At 42.5% G+C, this 24,358-nt stretch overlaps 1 protein-coding gene across 1 annotated transcript in view; it reads right to left on the reverse strand.

The window, feature by feature from the left end:
• The window catches only part of LOC145410740 (uncharacterized), a 69,757-nt gene extending 47,171 nt beyond the window's left edge, over positions 1-22,586 (reverse strand). The window contains exon 1 of the mRNA XM_080280845.1: positions 22,479-22,586. Within this exon, the coding sequence (XP_080136971.1) occupies positions 22,479-22,586 (108 nt within the window). The remainder of the gene's footprint in view (positions 1-22,478) is intronic.
• Positions 22,587-24,358: the final 1,772 nt, after the last annotated feature.

Below are 24,358 nucleotides of genomic sequence, written 5' to 3' on the forward strand. Positions count from 1 at the left end.
TGACTTCTTGATGGTAGTTCCAACATTTTCTTGACTGCACGAGTAAAGGTGTTATCACGAGCTGTTCTTTATGTTAGTCTAACAAAGCTTCCTACTGCCACCCTAACCCTGGATAAACAGGTCTTCTTTTGGTATCATACCTTGGGTACGACTTGCCTCCAGCCAGGGGCGGGGTGGAGGGTGAGTACGAACTATGGTTTAGTACAGCCAACCGTTTTAATAGTCTCATTTGTGCATGCGAGGAATTTGCTCATTTTGACATCCATCAGACCCCTGGGACGAGATTTTGTGTGTGTGCATTAGAAATGTTCACCACCACCTTTGGCTCTCCTCTCCTTTCACAGATCCACCTGGTGAACAAGCCTACATCTTTTCTATCCTTAATGACCTAGAGCAGCTTGTACAGCACCCTACCCGTATCCCTGACCGCCTTGGTGAGAGCTCCAACATACTTGACCTCTTCCTCACAACTAATCCTTCTGCTTACTCTGTTAATCTTTTCTCTCCGTTGGGCTCCTCCGATCACAACCTTATTACCTTAACCTGTCCTATCACTCCGGTACGGCCTGTGGACCCTCCAGTGAAACGTCGTCTGTGGCATTTTGGAGCCGCGGACTGGGAGGCCCTCAGGCAGTACTTCTTTGATTTTCCCTGGAATGATTATTGCTTCCGTGGCCGGGAGCCATCTGAGTGTGCCTTGCGCATTACGGAGGTTATTCTCTCAGGCATGGAAGCATACATTCCTTTCTCATATCCTTTGACTAATGCAAGAAAGCCTTGGTTTAATCACGCTTGTTCTAATGCTGTCCGCAACAAGGAGAGGGCCTACAAAAGGTACGGGAGCCAACCCACCCCTGAATCACATCATCTTTACGTTTCTGCCCGGAATCGTGCTAAGACTGTTCTTCGCTCTACTAAAAATAATTTCATCCATACTAAATGCTCTCAACTCTCCGACTCGAATTCTTCCCGCTCCTTCTGGCATCTTGCCAAAAATCTTTCTAACAACTTTACCTCATCATCCTTCCCTCCTCTTTTCTACTCTGATGGTTCTGTAGCTATTTCTTCTACTGATAAAGCAGATCTCTTCACACAGACTTTCTCCTCCAATTCTACCTTAGACGATTCCGGTGCTGTTCCTCCATCACTTCCCCCCTCTGACTTCCTCATGGCTGACATTAAAATTTCTTCAGTTGATGTATTTTCTGCCATCACTGGCCTCAGTACTAACAAGGCATATGGGCCGGATGGGGTCCCTCCTGTTGTTCTCAAGAACTGTGCTTCTGTGCTTACACCCTGCCTAGGCAAACTCTTTCGCCTTTGTCTGTCAACTTGTACCTTTCCTTCTTGCTGGAAGTTTGCTCTCATTCAGCCAGTCCCAAAGAAGGGTGACCACTCCCAACCCTCCAACTATCGTCCAATTGCTTTAACGTCCTGTATTTCAAAAGTTTTCGAGTCAATTCTTAATAGAAAAATTTTAAGGCATCTTTCCTATCACAACCTTCTTTCCGATCGTCAGTATGGGTTCCGTCAGGGACGCTCCACTGGCGATCTTCTCACCTACCTTTCAGACTCCTGGTCATCCTCCTTTCGGGACTTTGGCGAAAGCTTTGCCATTGCACTTGACATCTCTAAGGCTTTCGATCGAGTCTGGCATAAATCTTTAATTTCCAAACTGCCCTCCTACGGTTTCTATCCTTCTATCTGTGCCTTCATCGCAAGCTTCCTTTCTGGTCATTCTATAGCCGCTGTTGTAGACGGCCATCGTTCTTCTCCTAGATCTATCAACAGTGGTGTCCCTCAGGGCTCTGTCCTATCACCAACTCTCTTCCTTTTATTCATCAATGATCTTCTAAGCTGTACATCTAACCCTATCCACTCATACGCTGACGACTCCACCCTTCACCTTTCCATTCGGTTCCCACAACGCCCATCTCAACAGTTACTTCAACAAGCAAGGGATGAGGCTATGGCACACCTAATGTCTGATTTGGCTCGTATCTCTGACTGGGGTAAAAATAATATGGTTGTCTTTAATGCATCTAAGACTCAGTTCTTACACCTATCAACCCGACAAAATCTTCCACAGGTATACCCACTAATGTTTAATAATATTCAGCTTAATCCTGCATCATCCTTGAACATGCTTGGGGTTTCATTTACTCGGGACTTATCTTGGAAAGATCATATTACATCTCTTGTAAAATCTGCTTCCAAGAGATTGGGTGTGCTAAGCCGACTCCGCTCTTTCTTTACCCCTGCACAATTGTTGACTCTATACAGGGTTTTATCCGCCCCTGTGTGGAGTACAACTCTCATGTGTGGGGAGGCTCCCCACATACAGCTCTTCTCAATAGGGTGGAGTCAAAGGCTTTTCGTCTCATTAACTCTCCTCCTCTTACTGACTCCCTTCAACCTCTGTCTCTTCGCCGCACTGTTGCATCTTTATCTCTTTTCTATCGCTACTTTAATGATCACTGCTCCTCTGAACTGTCTGCTTGCATTCCTCCACCTCTACGACGGGTGCGTAGCACCAATGCAACACAAACTCTCATCCTTTTTCTGTCCAACTCTCTAATGCAAGAGTTAACCGTTACTCCCAGTCTTTCATTTATGCAACAGGTCAGCTCTGGAACTGTCTCCCTCTGTCTGTATTTCCTGCTGCCTATGATCTCCAGTCTTTCAAACGCAGTGTGTCCAGGCATCTCAAAATGATTGGATCTTGAATTTGGCTCTATATTGTATTATGTTTTTCTCTTGGAGGGAACTGTTACTGCGGGCTCATGGCCTTTGGTTCCTTCTTCCTCGCATAAAAAAAAAAAAAAAAAAAAAAAAAGGTGGTTTTTGCCGGATCTGAACCTGGCCTGATAAGGTAGAGGCAGCGTTCGTTTCAGCCCGAGCATCGTTGGGTGGGTGGGGGGGGGGAATAGGATGACGATGATGATGTAGTGAACATTAGTGCATTGACATTTTCATCCTATGCAAGGGACTTCGGTGACTCGCTAGTTAACATGCTCATCTCATGATGCGTGTGCCGCGAGTCTAAGGCCTGAACCTAGTGGGTGTTGCAAGTATGTCCTTTCATATGCTTACCTATGTTCGCACCCTACCGGGTCGTCCGTTAGCATACACATATGCTGACACACACAGACACAGCTAATACAGAGCCTCTATTTACAAATACATCCCTTCCTACACACACCCCTCACCCATTAGTGGTTCGTCAGCATAGTGAAGGGTTAATTCTGGTTATCACACTCCCAGCGAGAAGATTTGGTCCTACAATGGACCTGATATGAACTGCCTCAGATATTGGTATAGATACCCAATGCAGTGGCCTTAAATGACTCAAGACCCAGTGCAGGGCGCGGTAGTTGCTGTAACCATGTAGTTTGTGTTACATTCTACGATGCTGCTAGTCTGTTAGCGCCAGGGTTAGAATTCTGATACTGGCTGCTGGTGCCACTCGACTTGGGTGTCCATCCACCCTTTTGGGGTGGGTAATACAAATGAATATTTAGGGTGATACCCAAGGGAGGTAACTGTGGCAACGCAGTTGATAATGAGTGCATAACCCTCCATAGGCACGAGGATAAGCACAGCGGGTAAACGCATCATGGCGTCTGCCCCCTCATTACAATACCTTTACCTCCGCAGAAGTTCGTTCAGACTAATTATTCTACGCACACATTATTTACATTGTCCATAGGGGCGTGATATTACATCTCTGAGCGAAGGTGGCAGCAAGCCTGTAGAATACGACGGTTATACACCTGTGAGAATGGAACTTGGTTAAGCTGCATTTCAGTGTGCATACGCTGATGACAGTGCGGTAGATAGGCCAAATGTCTCTTATCTTCCATCATGTGTTTCAGTAATGATGTCAAAAACTTTGTTTACTTTCCCATTTACTGTCCCGTGTTTACTGATACGGTATACAGCTGCCAGTGTAGGTTCAGTCTTCTGACTCCGTACGGTAAGTGACCCAGTTAAAAAAAAAAAAAAAATTGATACGTTAGTGTTCGACGAATTCGGAAAGTAGCAGATTTCTCAGATACTGAAGGCTAAAGTGTCTGGTGTCTCAGACATCACAACATCCTGCATCGTACCGTCCCGTTTACGATATGGCGAGATGTGAACGATACCAAGCGCAGTATTTCTACATATATCTTGTGGTACATTGGGTCGCTCGCCGTCCAGTCATGTTACATAAGAGACTAGTTGAATGGCTCCTTGTAACACAGGAAACCTCTTACTACGCTGAGTTGTAACCATAGAAACATAGCAGTGCCTAAAGGTCTGGTGGGTTGACACGCCGCAGCTATTTCTATTGGGAATTTACATTTGATGAGTGGTTGGGGTTTAGTGCTCATATAATACCACTCAGGGAAGAGCGAATGGTCCTCCTCGCCTTAAATGCCTGGACTAGCTCTTGAGTCCTTATGCTACTAATGAATAAATATTAAATGAATATTAGGGTGTTTGGTCCATGTAGCAGAATACAAAGGTCTGGCTGGGAGGTACTGTGCAGTGGGATAGTAAAGTCCGTTTGCCTCCCCTGCCTCTATCTCTCCCACTGCTGGAGTCACACATGTTTGCGTGTAGCGTAGTGGATACAGGTGCGTTGCTTCACCCATATGTGGATGATCATATGCACCTCAGTCCACCGTGTCACTTCAAACGCTTGTGAATCCACAGCACTACAACCACATATTAACATTTAAATATAACACTAACCACGGAGAGGTGTTATGGAATAAATGTAGAGCCGTAACCTTTTTTTTTTTTTTTTTTTTTACGCGCTACATGAAATAAGCTGTAAAAGGACGAAAACTGGTACCAAGTTAAGGTGCAAGAACTATACTGTCTCATTATACATGAAAGCCGTATACTCTTTGGGGTAGGCAACTTTACAGCGGCTCGTCTTAAGCGATATATTTATGTATTACAGCAACACTTTTATATGTGTAATGTGTGTCTTTTTAATATCGACATAATACAGAATCTAAACAGTAATATACAAGACGGTATTTAGGAATAACAGGCCAAATAAATCGCCGAGGAAGCGGAGTTACGAAATCTAATCGGAGTAAATTCCAATCCCATATGAACCAGGTGATCAGGTAACGCTGTACGGAGTGGGTTTGTTTTACATAGCCTTTTTCTTTTTTTGACCCTTCATTTAAGAAGAAAGATTAGAGACCTACGTGTACGCCACCCTGGGCCCTGTGAGTTATCCAATGGGGAATAAAAATCGTGTGGAGGCAACAGAATCAGATGTTAATGAACGATGTAGGACATTATTACACAGTGATGCATTACCGCCCAGCCAGATATAATCTCTTACAGCCAATCCCATATTATCCCTTTACGGTCGAAGGGAGCCCAAGGCCACACTGCCCTACTCCACATCATATTATCTCTTCAGCCTGAGGATGCTTTGTTAAACCAGCACTCGCTCGCTGAACAAGAGTGGGTGTTAAGTGCGCAAGCGGTGTGTGTGTGTGTGTGTGTGTGTGTGTGTGTGTGTGTGTGTGTGTGTGTGTGTGTGTGTGTGTGTGTGTGTGTGTGTGTGTGTGTGTGTGTGTGTGTGTGTGTGTGTGTGTGTGTGTGTGTGTGTGTGTGTGTGTGTGTGTGTGTGTGTGTGTGTGTGTGTGTGTGTGTGTGTGTGTGTGTGTGTGTGTGTGTGTGTGTGTGTGTGTGTGTGTGTGTGTGTGTGTGTGTGTGTGTGTGTGTGTGTGTGTGTGTGTGTGTGTGTGTGTGTGTGTGTGTGTGTGTGTGTGTGTGTGTGTGTGTGTGTGTGTGTGTGTGTGTGTGTGTGTGTGTGTGTGTGTGTGTGTGTGTGTGTGTGTGTGTGTGTGTGTGTGTGTGTGTGTGTGTGTGTGTGTGTGTGTGTGTGTGTGTGTGTGTGTGTGTGTGTGTGTGTGTGTGTGTGTGTGTGTGTGTGTGTGTGTGTGTGTGTGTGTGTGTGTGTGTGTGTGTGTGTGTGTGTGTGTGTGTGTGTGTGTGTGTGTGTGTGTGTGTGTGTGTGTGTGTGTGTGTGTGTGTGTGTGTGTGTGTGTGTGTGTGTGTGGTTCTACCTGCTTGTCTCCACGACCTGCCAGCCCCTCTCTCTTCAGTAATAGTACTATCCTATGTCGACGAATGGCAATAGCTTCACAACACTCCAAATCTCAGTAAGCAGCAGTCCAGTTCCAGCTGTACTTAAACTCACCAGAAATTTGGCTAAGACAGAATAGGACTGTCTCACCAACCAAATCAACCATTACTCTAGTCACTCCAGACAGACATGACTCAGACTCACCCACATGTTTCCCTCTTTGGTCAACCACTCCAGCTGGGCAGACACCCTCAAAATCTTGGTTTTACTCTGGACACATACATGAACTTTTTCTCAGTATACAAGCAACATCAGTGCAAAGGCATTAAAGTCGATGCCTTGAAGACACCCGCAGACAACTTTTTGGCCAACAGAAGGAATATCTGAAAACTGTTTACAAACAGTTGTTAGAACAACCATAAACTTTGCTAGCCTAATTTGGGCCCCAACCTGAACCAACACAACCATTTATAACCTTCACAAAACACTAAACAAAGTATAAAGAGTAATAACAGGCTGCATAAAAAAACCCATAAAGATTCACGTTAATTACTTACATCAAGAAATGAAAGTCCTCCAAATAAAAATTCATATGAATACAAGAGGCACACAGCTCATTACTTCAGCTCTAGACCCATTGAATTTACCTTGTGACATCATGTTGCATTATCCCCATCCATAAATAAACAAGAGACGAACAACTGCCCAACACAACACAGAGCAGTTCAGTAACATCCTCCCCTCCCTCCACTTAACACTACAATTCACAAATACATTCAAAAACACACAGCAACCACAATACGTCGAAAACATTCAGCCAAACAGCATCCTTCGCGATATACACCCCTCAGAATCTACCGTGGCCAAAGAGACAAGAGTACACCCGGCCAGACTGCAATGATGCCACTACCCTTCCCAGAACAATACCGACATAAAACACAACACACCAACACTGCACTTTACCGACACTGCAGTGCATCCCCAGACACCACATCACACCTGACCACCACATGCACCACACTGTAACAGCACAGATGGTCCAACATAACCTCAGTAATACACCTGTAGAATGACAGACGGTGCAGCCGATTTGAAGACAGTGGTAACAATCTAAAGGCGTATTTTCAGCCTTATACTTGCAATCTACAGTCGATTAGTAGTAGTAGTAGTAGTAGTAGTAGTAGTAGTAGTAGTAGTATTGTCATTACTATTATTATTATTATTATCGTTGTTGCTGTTGTTTTTGTTGTGGCTTTTGTAGTTGATGAGCGAGGGAGACAGACCGACAGACAGACCGACAGACAGACCGACAGACAGACCGACAGACAGACCGACAGACAGACAGACAGACACAGACAGACAGACAGACAGAGTGACGAATGTAGGGAAGTGGTGGTGTTTGCAAGAGGGACGGTGATAAAATTAAACGGTACAGAAACAGCAAATGCTCAGGTGTTGAAGGATGTAGGACGTGTTGTGAGGAAGGAAAGTGGCGTGGAAGACCAACTGAAGAAAGGAGGAGTCGAAGTGCCTTTGGAGATTTCGTAACTTCTCCTCTTTGGCGATTTTGTCAGCACGTTTCACCTCAATATCTCCTTGTAAGTTATTAGTACAGACTGCCAATATTTGTGTGATATAGATTACAGAAGAAGGGATGTTTAAGTATGTCTCTTACTAAATTTCTAAGGAAGAGTTGTTGGGTAGCCTCCTATGACAATAAATGGCAAGGAAGGAAAGTGATTGGGGAAATAAGAACTGTGACGAGATATAGGAATGCAGACGTGAGAAAGAATGGAATGATAGTATTTTAGTGCCAACACTGACGTATAGTAATGAAGCGTGGACGATGCTTGAGGGACGTAAATCAGGAGTGAGGCCTACTGAAACAAGTGACCGCAATACTGCCTAGGGAGTGACAGGGAGAGGTAGATAAATGAAAGGATTCGTGAAGCTGTGGTGCAAAGGTTGTTTGAGCATAAGAAGATATGGTGTGTGGAGAGAGTGGAGACTGAGTGTTGGACATGGAGAGTGCACATTCAAAAACAACGTCATGTCCCGGTTTTGTCCGAAGGTTAAGGATAACACGTGAAGTATCATGAGTGCTTTATATTCGTGGTTGGCTAGCCTGACCTCCTCAAACTTTATACCTACTGCTGGTGGGATGACGCTACAAATGAACCAAGGAAATTCCGAAGCCTTAACATCGACTCGTGAGAGTTACTGAGTTCTAATTTCGTATGAGAGACGAAATGAGAACGGTCAGGAGATGATAGCCTGACCATTTCATCTTATACCCTACCACAATACATCAAGCAGACCTGCTATTCCTTGGTGTGGAGAGGTCAAGCAACATGCATCCAATTATTAGGGAGATAAGAGGGGGCATGATCATCCTTTATTTACGGGAAGCGCCCATCATACACTTACTTGGAGTATTAGTGCTCTATTTCTGGGGAACTCTACACTGAGTGTCAAGCCAGATTATTTCCTGTAAGCAAGGAAATCATTTAATAAGCTGGGTGGTAACTTTATAACCAACCAACACGTTCCCTGCGTGTCCACAGGTGGGTTGGCGAAGGGATCTTGTCCCTTCCCGGAAAACTAACTAAAAATACAAACACGAAGCCTCGGACCACGACACAAACAGGTGACGACCAAGTACCGGACAAAGGACATGGTACGGATTCCACCATGGAATGTAAGGGATGCGAATGATGAGGTGAAAGTGAGGGAAAGAGACTGTCCGTGTGCTTGAGGATGCAAAAGTAGACATACGTGGATTTACTGAAACTAAACTGAGAGATGAGAGTGTGAGAGAGTGGGAGTACGGATGGAGTATGTGCCCGGGAGTAGATGAGAATGAGAGGGCAAAAGAGGGTGTGTATTGTTGTGTGCAAGAGATGGAAGGAGAATATATGAAAGTATGGATCAGTTGGTTCAAGGACTGTGTGGGTAAGATTGAAAATGGTAATACAAAAGTGGACGATTGTATGTGTGTATGCGCCAACGCAAGATTGTGCAAGCAGAGTGAAAGGAGAGTTCTGGGAAAATGTGGAAGTGTGCATGGAAAAGTTTGAGAGGAATGAGAGAATGTTTTTGATTGGAGATATGAATAGAAAAGTAGGGAATGGGAAGGTGGATGGAGTAGTTGGTGATTGAGGTGTACTTGCAGAAGTGGATGAGAATGGCAGTGATATAGTGGACATTTGTGCGGGGAAGGGGTTGGTGATAGCCAATATCCCCTTTAGGAACAAAATGATTCACAGGTATAGACGGCGAGTGATGAGAAGGGTGGTGGTGAACTGAATGAACGGAAGGCAATGATTGATTATGTGTGTGTATATGAGAGAATGAGAAGGTATGTAATGGAAGCAAGGACACAGAGGCCGGGGGAGTGGACATTCTGACCACCACTTGGTGGTGGGGAAAGTCAAGGTTCAAGTGCAATGGAGGAATAGAAGGAGGGAAGGACAGGAGGACGAAGTCCATACAAGGAGGGTAGAAAGGTTGCAACCGGATGGGGGAAAAAAAAAATCAGAATACAAGAGAGAAGCGGAGGAGCAACTGGGTAAATATGATTTGGAGCAGATGGGGGAGGTGGAAGGTGTGTGCAAGATATCCACAAGAGAAATCTGTGCATCATGTAAGGTGGTGTGATGAGAAGACGAAAGGGGGTCCAGGGAATTGCATGGTAAAAAGAAGAGGTGAGGCAAGCTGTGGATCAAAAGAAGAAAGCATATAGTGAGTGGATCGGAAGCAGAGGCATGGAGGGATTTGAGAGATGGAAGAGAGTTATATGTAGAGAGGTAGGGAGAGGTGAAAAGATTAGTAAGAGAGAGTAAGAAGAGAGTGGATGAGGAATTTGGAAGGAACTTGAGTGTAAAGTGGAAGGAATGTAAGGAAATATTCTGGAAGGAAGTCACGAGAGTTAAACAGGGTGGTAAAGACATTAGTAGGGGAGTGAAAAATAAAAATAGTAAATTAATAGTGGAGAAGGGAGGATAAGTGAGCAGATGGAGACAACACTTTGAGGAACTGTTAAACACAGAGAACGAGGGTGATGCGAGTATAAGTGGCTGGGGAATGGCTGGGAGAAGGAGGGTGGTGAGAAGGGAGGAAGAGATCAGTAGGATGGAAGTAGTGGAAGCAATGAAGAAAGCCAAAATGGGGAAAGCCCTAGAAACTGATGGAGTGTGTGGTGAAAGGATGAAGCATGAGGGAGAGATAATAGTAGAATGGATGTGGAAGAGAGGCAGATTGGCCTGGGAGGAAGGTAGGGTCTCAGAGGATTGGAAGTCAGGTATAATTATTCCCCTGTACAAATGAAAAGGGAAAAAAGAAGTGTGCAGTAATGATAGGGGCATTTGTCTTCTTAGTGTAATAGGAAAAGTGCATGGTAAGATACTTATTGACAGGGAAAAACAGGAATTAGTTGAAGATGAACAGGGAGGTTTTAGAAGGGAAGAGGTTGTGTAGATCAGATATTCATCCTTAGATCTTTAGTGGAAAAGATTCTAGAGAAGGGAAAGAAGTTGTATGCGGCCTTCATGGATTTGGAGAAAGCATATGACAAGGCATGTGGAAAATACTAAGAATACTGTATATGGAGTAATTGGGAAGCTGTTGAATGCCGTGAAGAGTATGTATGAGGGTGCTAAGGCTGCAGTGCTTGTGGATGGTGAACTGAGTGAATTTTCCTATCTGAAAGTTGTATTGAAACAGGGATTGTCATGTCTCCATGGTTGTTCAATCTGTACATGAATGGTGTAATAAAAGAGGTACAAGGTAGGGTAGTGGATGTTGGAGTGGCCCTGGTGAGAGAGGATAGTGTTTGGAAACTCCCTGTACTAGTGTTTGCAGATGATACTGTATTGTTAAGTGAAGACGAAGGGGAGCTGCAAGGCTTGGTGAATGAGTTTGGGAGAGTGTGTAAGAAACGGAATCTAAAGGTGAATGTAGGGAAGAGTAAAATGATGGTCATTGAGAGAGGTGAAGTCAGTGAATGTACAGCGAGGTTGGATGGTGAGGAAATGGAAAATGTGAGTACTTTAAGTACTTGGGTAGTGTGATGAGTAAGGATGAAATTTTGGAGAGTGAAGTGCTTGAAAGGGTACAACAAGGACGAAAGGTTGCTGGTTCTTTGGAAGCAGTGATCAGAAATAGGAAAGTGAACATGGAAGTAAAAAAAATCTCAGCATGATTGTACATGTATTGTGATACCAGCTCTAATGTATGGAAGTGAAGCTTGGACCTTGTTGGAAGGACAAGTCAAAAGTGAGAGCAGTGGAAATGAGTTATTTGAGAGGAGCCTGCGGAGTTACATGGAGAGACAGACTGACAAATGAGGAAGTGAAAGAACGTTGCGATGTGGATGTGGGTGAGACAGAAAGCGTTAGGAGAAATACATTGAGGTGGTTTGGCCGTGTGGTGAGGATGGAGAGCGAGAGACTAACAAGGAGAGTGTATGTGAGTGAGGTGGAGGGAGATAGTGGGAGGTGGAGGCCGAGGATGAGATGAAGGGATGGAATGGAGAGGTATATGAGAGAAGGGGTGTGAGCTGGAGGGAGGGCAGTGAAAAGGCGGGGGACAGGGAGACATGGAGGCGATTTGTTTGTGGCAATCCCTTACGGGATTGAAGTGTCTGGCAATAGACAGACCTATAGAATCCTGAACAGACAGCTCTAACTTTTAACGTAAGCAAAACGGTAGTTAGGAGGATTAGGCGAATTTGGGAGGAAGGCGCAATGGAGAACCGTCATCGTTCAGGTCGTCCTCGTGTTGCCACATGACTACAGGAACAGAAAATGATGACAACGATGGAAGCAGCACCTGCAAGCAGTGCTACTGGCGTAAGAGAGGAACTGTACCCAGAATGAGGCATATGAACAGTTGAGCGAAGACTACGGTCATCTGGTTTGTGTGTTCAAACTCGTCTGTGGGATTTATCAGTAAAAAAAAAAAATAAAATCGATTATTTTAATACTGTACAGTAACTCGGTCATCATACTTAGAATACGAGTAGACTACTTTTGTCAATTTTGTTTTATAACTGCCAAATAATGACAATCCCATCTCATAATTACCAACTTAGTTAGCTAATTTACAAGTCAAGTAAGTAAATATTTAGAACTGACTTCCGGACATTTATGTAACTAATTGAATTGCAACGTTGCTGACGTGGTAATGAAAAACAGAAAAGAAGAGAAACGCTTCATGTACACTAAACAGAAATAGCAGTCAGAAAAGCATAATACATAGACTAGTTTCATTAGTTATAGAAAATATAGCCTACTCGCCCCCACAGGAACAAATAGCAACTCAGGACAGTGCTGCCAACCGTCCCTAAGACACAAGGCAGAGCCCACTAGAACGTTAGCGTTTCAGATGTTTACACCAAATTTCACGACACCATTTTTGTCCTGGATTGACGACAGTGAGGGGGTTGGAATGGTGTTTGTTTGTTTGTTTGTTTTTTTTAGCCAGTTCATGATAATGGGATATTTTTTCCAGATTTTTCTTTTTTTTTCTTGGGTGTCGGGTCCTGGATTGGGGGATGTTTTAAGGCAGTTCATGATCTGGAGGATTTCTTCGACGTGTTCACGATTTGGGGGATTCTTTTTTTTCTGTGGGATTATGATTTGGGAGATTTATTTTCTTTGAAGGTTCGCGAATTAGGGGACTCGTCGACTAGTTCAGGATTCTGGGGAGGATTAATTTATTTCACTGGATTCAAGATCTTTTTTTTTTTTTTTGAGGGGCTGTTTTCTCTCTCTCTCTCTCTCTCTCTCTCTCTCTCTCTCCTTTCCCCCGATTTACGGCATGCAGGGAGGCTAAGGGTGGGGCTTCATCTTGTGTCTGAAGTATTGCATTAGCCACGTTGCCTTCATACAATGTCACGGTCAATGGTTCACACAGCTCTTTGGCCCCAGTACCCCCAGCATCAACTTCAGGTCAGCCTAATACCTCCTCTCTTATAAAATTATTCCTTTCACTCTAATTTTCCTGTAAATAGAGAGAAGGAAATGGATACGAACAAACAACTGAATTCTACATTTTTTTCCCAAGTAACATTCCTACACAAACTATTATTTCTTCACTGTCAGATTCTTTCCCACGTTGCATTTATGTACTGCTTGTAGCTGCCAATTATTCGTACTGACCATACACGATTATTTTTCTTTTGGGTGTCTTTCTGGATGCCCCCAAAACCCACCTCAGTACCCCCTGGGAGTATCTAGGCATTATTCTAAGAACACCTGGTCTAAGTGCCTGTTGGTCTGGTGGGCTGAGGCGCTCCAACCGGGTATGGTCCATAAGGATGTAATTCCAAGAGATGGCTGGGGTTTCTTCCTCCTAAGGGGAAAGCAGTTGGTCACTCTAAAGACCTGGAGTGAGTAGCCTAGCCCCGGGTCTCTACGCTCTTGGCTGGGCTATACTGAACTGGCTGATAAATGGAGTTTTTGTTTTTGCGGCGGATATATGAAAAAATTAGAACTAATTTTTTGGCAGTAAGCTCTCACTGCGATGACTTATTTATTTTAAAATTCTGGCTAACTTCGGACAACACGCTGCAACCGGTTTAGAATCCAATAATATCTTGAATTAGATAACTTATTATTAAGCTTCACCATATAAAAGGCGAAGCCTATTGTTTTCGTCAGTACTATTATTTTTTGTACCTGTTTTTTCTTTCGATTTTGATGATACTTCGCATAAAGGTACCATAGTGTAACCCAAGTCCTTGTGCCAGTATAACTGACCTTGATCTATTTTTGAAGGTGATATCCTTATCTATACTCTAAAAATTGCATATCTGAAATTGAAATATCTCGGAAACTAACTGAGATACAGGTATTCGGTAAAAATCCTTGGATAAAAATGTTTGCTGAATAATTTTGCCATAATAAAAATTTGCCATTTAGCCTAGTGGAAAGTACCGAATTCAAATCTGCTCATTTTTTTTTTCTTTGCAATACGTTTTAGAGAAAACCACAAAAGTATTAAAGCTGTAACTTTCCAGATATATAGCTGTGGTCCCTCTTATCATCTGAAACGAATATGGTAACAGTTAAGCATACAGTTAGCCAGTTATTAAGCCAAACGTAAAATTTACACATGCGTTCTTCGACACCTTTGTTAATAGAGCTTGTTGATGTTACACAAAATATACCTTGTAATATATATGGCAAAGCTTCCTTATTGTGGCTACGCAGTAACAGTAGGTGACTATTTATCGTTAGTATCATCGGCATTATCATTATTGTTGTTGGTTTGTTATTGCCAAATCCAGACGATTATACTGACCTAAGAAGTGACTTTTCAAACTGGAAGGGTTAGATGCAGCCCCCATAAGCCTATCCACCACATGGGTACTAATTATAAAGCTGAGTAAAATCGTCTGGTAGCGCCAAGAATACAATACAAAATACACCATGAGACTGAAAGGATTAATCGCTGCTATCCCATAACCTCTTCTTAAATCCCTTCAATCCAGTGACGATTTTTTTAGTGTGCCTGTTTCTTTCAGATTATTTTTATTTACCTATTTATTTATGTTTATTTATTTATTTATTTTTTTTATTCCGGCGAGGGCTTTTGTAGTGAAGGGGTTAATGGAGGCTATATATAAACCCCCCCACCCCCCCAGCAGACCGAGTTAGACAGTTTCTCCTGAGCTGAGTGAATGTGTTTGGAGATAGCAAGATACACACACACACACACACACACACACACACACACACACACACACACACACACACTCTCTCTCTCTCTCTCTCTCTCTCTCATATGAAGAAACACACACACACACACACACACACACACACACACACTCTCACACACACACACACACACACACACACACACACACACACACACGTATCAAACTGAAGGGGTTGATATAGGATTCTTTCTCACACAGGACGATTTTCTTCAGGCCTCTTGTACTGATGGGCTTTGAGGCGATTTCCATTAAGTTCGTCAATCCGTGGACATTATTTCGTGTAATTACGGCCATTCGTAGACGTTTATTGTTTTCCTTTAAACCGCACGAAGTCAATTACAGCTTATATCAACCCCAAGTGTTTTTATTATATGAAGAAGGAAACAAAGGCTGAAAACCCACAAAGTTCTTCCCTCTAAGGAAAAAAAAAGAAAAAGAGAGAGGAAGATTCAGAATTCCTTCGATTCGAGGTGCCTGGCTCTAAGGATCTGAATAAAGTCGCCAGGTGACAGCAAGAAGACACACATGGATCCCGTCGCCGGAGTGAAGAGGTTAATTTCGCCCGTACATTTGTTTTTTATCTTTGTATACTTTATTTTTGCTGCCGGTGCTGGGGAGGGACGCCTTCGTGTGATGGCACTGGCATAATCCGGCGCCTCCACTGCCTGGTTATACAAACGTAGCTTAATAGCTTCTCTGTCCCCCGAAAGGAGAAGGGTAAACGGTAGGAGGTTAACTTAATCCTGCACACAACTGGGTTCACTTTCAGATGGCCCAGGTGTTGCAGCGGTTGTAGTTAGTACTTCTACTGTTACTACTACTACTGCTACTACTACTACTACTACTAATACTATTACTACTACAACTATTACTACTACTACTAATACAGTGCTACTATTACTACTACTACTAATACAGTGCTACTATTACTACTACTATTACTAGTAGTACTATTACTTGTAATGGTAGCAGCAGCAGTAGCAATAGTAGTAGTAGTAGTAGTAGTAATGGTAGGAATTAGGGAATAGGAGCCCATTCTTCAACATGAACTCTGATATCGCAGCGATGTCTGTCCTCCTTCCCCTATTTTGTAACATATTTTTACGTTTTGGAAGGGGCGCTGGTCCCCCCTAAAAGTTATGGTGGAAAAATTTATATAGTGGGAGACTTTAGCAAGAAAACAGACGAACTGACCTGAGAAGTTTCGCTTGACTCCATGACCTCACTTTCCACCATGATCAGTTTTATTTTTGGGCGTGGGGCTGACCCTCCAAGATCAGTGGGGGGGGGGGGATCACGCTCCCTAAATTTAGCATTACGGATGAGAGTCCATTATACAACAGGGGCTAAAATATCAAAGCCATATAAGTCCTTCTTTCACGGTTTCTGATATTTTTTTGATTTGGTGAGGGGGCGCTACATACCATCTCAATTTTGGTGAAGAATAAGACCTTGTACAAGTATTTCACTGCAGTTCACATCACGCCGTTTTATCTTCATCTGACGAACACAGGAGTGGTTTCCAAATGATCTCGGTTTACGTTTTGGCCATGTGTAGAAGACTGAGACTGAGAGACTGACTAGGAGAGTGTGAGTGAGGTGAAGGAGGTTGGGGAGACAGAGGGGAAGGCCGAGGATGAGATGGGTGGATGGAGTGGAGAGGTATATGAAACAGTGTGTGTGTGAGCTGGAGAGAAGGCAGACAGATGGTATAGGACAGGGTGACAGGGAGGCATTTCGTGTGTGGCCCCTCCTTACTGGATGAAGGAGTCTGGGGGTAGATAGATAGATAGATAAATAGATTGATAGATAGATAGATAGATAGGTAGATAGAAGAATATTTTGGTTGAGAAATGAAAACCTTGTGCATTTTTCCGGTTAACTCCATACCATATTTTTTCCATCATCATCATCATCATCATCATCATCATCATCGTCGTTATTATTATTATTATTATTATTATTATTATTACCGTATTATTATTATTATTAATATTAATATTATTATTATCATTATTATTATTATTATTAAACTTTTGAGGCGAGATACACCGTGACCCAAGGAATAAAAACGCATCATGGTAAATGCATTGGTTGAGAATTTACCCCTTCAGTATGGCGATGGGAAATTGTGGTTGTCAGTGTCTGTTTGTCTACACGCATCCATTATATTCTTTTTGCTCTAAATTCGCCTAGAATTACCGTCTCTCTACGTTGAATGCCGAGTTGGGAGGATAGAATAGCTGGAGAGTATGATGCTAGTCACAAAGAGGTGCTGTGGAATGGATGTAGAGCCGTAACGTTGTCTTTTTCTGCCATTAAGCTACGTGAAACAAAGTGCAAAAGGGCGGAAGTGTGAGTTAAGGGAGGGGGGGGAGAGAGAGAGAGAGAGAGAGAGAGAGAGAGAGAGAGAGAGGGAGGGAGGGAGGCCTGAGTTTTCATATACACCAGCACTTCCTCCATCCCTCCCTGTCTGTCTCACACACACACACACACACACACACACACACACAAACACACACACACACACACAAACACACACACACACACACACACACACACACACACACACACACACACACACACACACACAGACGCCCCGGGGTATCGCTGACGGGAGGGGGCGGCAGCAGGTGTGAATCCCCTGTGAAGTCACCTGCGGCAGTACTACCCCTCCCAACCTCCTCCATCAACACCTGTCGAATCCCTCTCTCTCTCTCTCTTTCTCTCTCTCTCTCTCTCTCTCTCTCTCTCTCTCTCACACACACACACACACACACACACACACACACACACACACACATTTACCCAATCTCATTCATTACGTTAACGTGTCTGACCACTGAGGTACGACAGGTCCTTCCTTAATTAAAAAAGAAATAATACGAGAAAAAAACAAATGCTTGGTGGAAGGTAGCACAAACCCTTCCAATCCAGTTATATGATTTACTGAGCTATTCTTGTTATTTCCAGACGATTTTGCTCAGTTTTATGATAGACCTGTTCTGAAGGCAGTATCTAAGCCCTTCAGTCTCAAAAGTGTCTCCAAAGTTGAATTAAATTGTCTGGAGATAAAACTGAAATTGATGTATGCCATCGGATTTAAAGGGTTGAATGAAAACATAATAAGTCATTGTAGTAAGACTTTAAATTGTATCATCATCATCATCATCATCATCATCATCATCATCCAAATTCAGGACTGCACAAAGCCCATCCTTAAAGAAATGTAAATGTGAGAAGAAAACATTAACCCTCTCAGGCTTTAACGATTCACACTGGCAGTAAATAAATATTTATAAAAATCTGTCTGGTGTTAGCTGAAATACAATACTAGAGTTGTGCTGATCATAAGAGCGTTAATGGTGACTATTAAACCCTCACAGGCTCTTACCGGCTCACTCTCAGTCGGATAAAACGTCTGGCATTAACTTGAACACAAATCTTGAGGCGTTTCGATATGTTCGCACTTAAAAATGAAACAGGACCCTTGATCTGCAAATAAACAGTTGCTCATCGGAGCAACTGTTTATTTATTGCCTAAGGTGGTTTCCTTGTCGGTCACGCGCAGTTCGTAGGCGTTAGAAAAATGGAAAACTTAAACCCCTGTGACGACAGAAACCTCAACTATTTTGTGCTTCCAAAGGCCAGACGATCGTATTCAACATATGAGAGGCCTCTCATCCTGTAATGGCCAGATACAATCAGTGTTGGAAGTAGGGCAGTATGCTGTAAGGTCATCACCCTCGTCAGTTGCGCTCCTCTACCCGCAGGGGGTAAACAGAGAGGAAGAGGCAAGCGGAGCCAACCTTTACAGCTGGGTGGTGTAAGTTTTGAAACTGACAAACTTAATACCGTATGTAGTGGATAATAAATACTAGAACATATTCTAAGGTTCAGGATGCAGTACTGTATTTCCTATACCATGGATGAATTTCTTATAAAACATGTTTAATAGCAATGGGAATTCTAGGGAAGCATTTACAGTTAGTGCATAGTGAAAGTCATAGCAGTGCTGTTTTGTACGTAGAATGTGATGAACATCGTCAATAGGTTATAACTGAAATATTATCCTATGTAATTATTTTAAAAGTGAAAATAGTATACAGGTAATGTTTTACTCACTTCTGAACGATCATTTGTATATAATGAATATTACCTTTATAATAATAATAAACACTTTCTGCCTGGTGGTCTTTATAGGACCTAAGGCGGGTCCTCCTGAAATCTATTTTCCATGAGTGTTATGTGTCTATGGGAGTGAAGCCACCCTAATCCACCCCGTATTTCAAACACTGTATACAGTCTCCACTAACCCCGAGGGGCGTGAGAAGGCTTATGTAGTTTGTTCTAGTTACCACCACGTGACGTCTTCAGCGTTGAGATTCATAATGGCGAGGATAATATGAACCAACAGTCATTATTTACCCCTTCGCTGTTCCTATCTGTTATTATATTTGCTACAGCTCGCCGATTTTATTAAGCCAAGAAGACGTTCCTGGTAGTGAAGGGGTTATAATTTTGGTGTAGGTGTAAATCCCTGTATCATTTGCCGCTACTGTATGCTAAACCCGCCCAGTCCGTACAAACTCTCCCAGCCCGATCAAGCCAACCCAGTTCTTCCCTGTCTAAACCCGCCCAGCGTACTTCAGCACAACTCATAAGTCCAAGTCCTTCAAAACCGGCGAAAACCTCTTCAGTCCAAACCCGCCCAACTTTTGTCTGCCCAGCCTCTACATACCTACCTGTTCAACCCGTCCAAAACCCGCCCAACGCTACAAAACCCCGCCCAACCCCGCCCCGCCTTCCCTAGCATTCCTGTCTCGCCCCAGCATCGTCCTGATCGACCACGCCCGAAAGTCGTATCACCGTTTTCCGTTCGATTTACTTACATCTTCACTGCCGAAGTGGCGTTGGTGTTCAGTCGTAAATTATTCTACAGTACTTTTTCTTTCTCATCTCCAGACGATTTTACGCTACGGAGGTGGTGAGAAGCGTATTCGACAACCCATTCAGTACGACAACGTATATATGTTTGTAATTCTTGCTACACCATATTCTGTTAATATGACACCCCTCCCAATGAAGGGGGTTAAGGGTAGTGACACTAGGAAACAGGATGATGATGATAATGATGATGATGATGATTTCCCTGTTCCTGGATCATATCTACTGCGTTTATAACAGGGGGAAAGAGGCTGATGATGATGATGATGATGATGATAATGATAATAATAATAATGATGATAATAATAATAATAATAGTAATAATAATAATAATAAAAATAATTATAATAATATTGATAATAATAATTATTGATGATAATAATAATAATAATAATAATAATAATAATAATAATAATAATAATAATAATGTTTTTACTATTCATGGATCCAACTCACCACATTCATAACTGGGGGAGAAAGGATGATGATGATGATGATGATGATGATGATGATGATGATGATGATGATGACGATGATGATGATGACGATGATGATTTCTCCTCCCATCCTCCTCACCCTGATCCTAACTCAGCTACCGTTCTTATTCCCAATCCACGCCCCCCTCCAGCATATTATACGCAACACCTTTCCCCCATCAAAAAAAAAAAAAAAATGTAGTACTTTTAATCTCAACTGCATAGCCTAATTTCGCTGAGAGAGAGAGAGAGAGAGAGAGAGAGAGAGAGAGAGAGAGAGAGAATTATGGGCACTTGTCACAACTAACTTTTTTTTTCTTCATTTTCATCTTCTTTCTTCTCTTTCTTCTCCTCCTTCTTCTTCTTCTTCTTCTTCATCTTCTTCATCTTCTTCTTCTTCCTCTTCTTCTTCTTCCTCTTCTTCTTCTTGTTTTTTGCCGGAAGAACAAGAACAGTTTCAGAGTCGGAACTTAAACTACTTTTTACTCCTCCTTGACCCAAAACTGCTTTCTCCACCTTGAAAGCTGAGTAGTAGCAATAGATTAACGCTAGAGTATGGTGCTAGTCACGAAGAAGAGCGATTGAGAAGATGTACAGCCGTGGCACTGTCCTTTTCTGCCGCTAGTCTACGTAAAATAAAGTTCAAAAATTCGAAAATCTTGGCCAAGTTAAGATGAAAGGAGCATAGGGCGCTGACTCCCTTAATATTCCTTGGTTTTAAATAATATTCCTTTTCGCACTGGGAAGAAGGGAAAGAGACACGAAATATTTCCCTAACCCTCCTATTTCCATAACTTCGTAACTTTGTTAAGGGAGCCTGGTGGTGTAGTGGGGCGAGGCGCTGCTAACGGGTGTGGCCCATAGAGGTTTATATCTGAGGGCTGGTTGGGGTTTGTTACATGCCACTCAGGGAAAAGCGACTGGTCATTCTTGCCTTGTATGTCAGGACTAAGAGCCTAGCCCCGGTCCCCTATAATGCTGATGGGGTAGTAAAGGGTTGGAGGATAGATAAATAGATGAATATAGACAGACAGAGATAAAATAGTTGGATAGACACACACAGATAGACAGACACATAAATAGACAGAGAGACAGACATTGATAGATAAACAGAAAGACATAGACAGACAGACAGATAAACATCAGACAGATACAGAGAGGAAGAGGGACAGACATACAGATAGACAGACAGAAATTTGTTAATCGATGGCCAGAGATGTGTTTGGAAATTCTCACAACTTTTTCCCACATTTTTTGAACTGTAAATCGGAGGGAAATTGGCAAAAGCAGGTTTATATATATAGAAATACACCTTTAATGGCCAATTTGTATGTAACTGACTATGAACTTAATGCATGAAAAAAAGGAAGGACAGGTGAATGGTGCTGGAGAGAAAGACGCCTTCACGTGGTGGCACCGATGTAAGTGGGCGGCGCCACTGCCCAGTTGTACAGACGTCCCTCAGTTCCCTCCCTATCTCTCTAAAAGGAGTATGGTGGACTGTAGGAGACTGGATTCACTGCCAAATGAGCCTGGGGTTGCAAATTCTACTACTATCACCACCACCACCACTACTACTACTACTACTACTACTACTACTACTACTACTAGGCTACTGCTACTACTACTACTACTACTGCTACTACTACCACCACCACTCCACGCCCCCTTCCCACACGCACACTAACGCTAACAACGAGATCCCACCTTACCTGCTGTGTGGGCTGCAGGTGAGATACAGGTGAAGAACAATGAAATCACCTGAGGATGGCATTTTGTGTGATATATTCTTGCTACCTCCGGACGATTTTTTTGTCTGTTTTTGAGATTTTATTTATTTATTAATTTGTTTATTTATTTACTCATTTATTTATTATTTATTTGCAGTATATGCCCAGAACATTTATATATAGCCTTCATTAACCCTTTCAATTCAAGAGGTTTTTTTTTTTTCCGAGCTTAGCAAGATTCCCCCGTCCAATCGATGACGTTTTGGGATTATTCTTGCCATCTCAGACGATTTTATTCAGCTTAGGAGAGGCTACCTGAACTGGAGGGGTCAGATGAAGCCTTTACTGAATCCTTCCCTATTTGAGATTGTCCTAAAGTTGAAATCAGTCGTCCGGTGTTAGCGAGAAGAAAGTAAAAATCATGGGACTGAAGGGGTATTGGTGATGGGATTGAGGGGGTTAGGCAAAAATTGATGTACTCGTAGTGAAGGTTTCTGACTTACCTTTGGTCTGTGGAAGAGGATGTCGTCGATGAGGAAGGACGTCGTGGACCTGGAGGGCGAGGCGGTCTCCAGCAGGCTCGAGTCTCGCTTTTCTCTCAGCAGCTCCATTTGGGCTGGCTAGGGAGAGTTTACTTGGTTTTCCTCCCTTTTTCCTCCTTTTATCCCCCTTCCTTCCGCGTTTTTCCCCTCTCTCTCTCCCCTTCTCCTTGTCCCTCCTCCTGCCTTTTCCTTTCTCTCCTTTTCCCCTTCTTTTATCGTTCTTCTATTCACGTAATTTTCCTTTTCTTTCTTCCCTGTTTCCCCTTCTCCCTTTTCCTCCTCTCCTTTCCTCCTCTTTTTGTTTCTCTCTTTTCCTCCTGGTTTCCTCCTTTGGTTTCAGTCTAGCCTCGGCTCCCTATACCTGGATGGGGGTGGTATGAGGCTGTTTCCTGTAGTTTTCCCTCTACCGATTTCCTGAACAGTTTTTATTTCCCTCTTCCCTGCCTTATTTAATTTTCATAGTCCTTATTTTCCTCGTTTTTTTTTTACTAATAATTTTGTCTTGGTACTGGTTTTTAAGGAGATTTTTTACTTTTTCTGTCTCGTAATTTTTTTCCTGAGTGCTGCTTTTCCAGTTTTTTGTCCTCAGTGATTAGTTATATATTTTTTTTCCTGTTTTTTGTTCGAATTATAATCTACTAATACTGGTTCTTGAATTTTCTTGTCGCCTGATTATTATTATTATTTTTTTATTGTTCTTCGTATCCAGTGACTAGTTTGACATTCCTCTTTCCTTTTTTCTTTTCAGTGCAATTTTCCTGATGCTTGCTCTCCTATCGCCTTGCAATTTCTGTCTCTATTTATTTAATTCTACACTACTTTTGTTATCTTCCATTTTCATCTTGTTCCCCTGAGGCTAGATGGTGCTTCTCAGGCCGCGGATTTATCGAGCGTTTTTTATTATTTTCTTTTAGTTTTCATGTAACCAACTTCATGACGTGGGCATTGACTTTTTTCAGAATCCTCGCCTAATTTCCTTGTCTTGGAAGTAAAGTCGCTTAACCCGTTGCGAGTTTTCTATATCAGTTTTGTTAGTTCCTGTGGGCAAATTAATGTGGTATAATCCTGGTCAATAGGTTCGTGTATCAGTCTTGCTCTCCACGCTTAACTGCTTTGTCTTACTGTTTGACGAGGCCAGAAATCTTTATCACCATACTCTGGCAGCCAATAGACGATTTTCTTCAGCTATAAAATGACGTCTTGGGCTCAAAGGGTTAAAAAAGCCTCCATTAACATCTTCACGGCGGCGGAAGTCATAATCGGTGCGTCGTATTCTGTAGACTAGTTCCTTGTAGCCTATATAAAATATTTTCTCCGTTCTTATATGTGTTGTAAATTCTTGTATAATATTGCATGAATTCTCTCTTTTTTTATCCTTTTTCTTGTCTTTTTACCCGGTCGACAAATTCAGTTTCTCGACAACGGGTTTATTCTTAGCTTCAAATGTTTTTAAAAATCTGATTATTAAATTTCCTCCGTGTTATCCTTCCTTAGTTTTCCCTCCGGCTAACTTCTCGCGTTCCGGTGATCAGGTTTATAATATTCTTTGGCGGGTTTTCTTGGTACTGTTATACTTTCTATTTTTTGGCCGAAATTTTCATCTAAAGTCTCTTGCGGTTTTTTATTTTTTCTGCAATATTTCGTTTTGCGTCTAGGTAATCAGTTTTTATTTGAGGAGGGGAGGGAGGTACGGTAATATCTTTTATGTTCATGCGCTAATATTTCTTCCAGTTATTTTTATGGCTTTATATCTTCATCTTTTTCTGATTCCAAGTTATCGGGTATTTTTTCCTTTGATGATTTTTATTTATTTTTATTTATTTATTTATTTATTTTTGTTT

The sequence above is a fragment of the Coenobita brevimanus genome, chromosome 86 (assembly GCF_032717465.1).
Source record: "Coenobita brevimanus isolate Jiangsu-jjx chromosome 86, ASM3271746v2, whole genome shotgun sequence".
Taxonomy (NCBI): domain Eukaryota; kingdom Metazoa; phylum Arthropoda; class Malacostraca; order Decapoda; family Coenobitidae; genus Coenobita; species Coenobita brevimanus.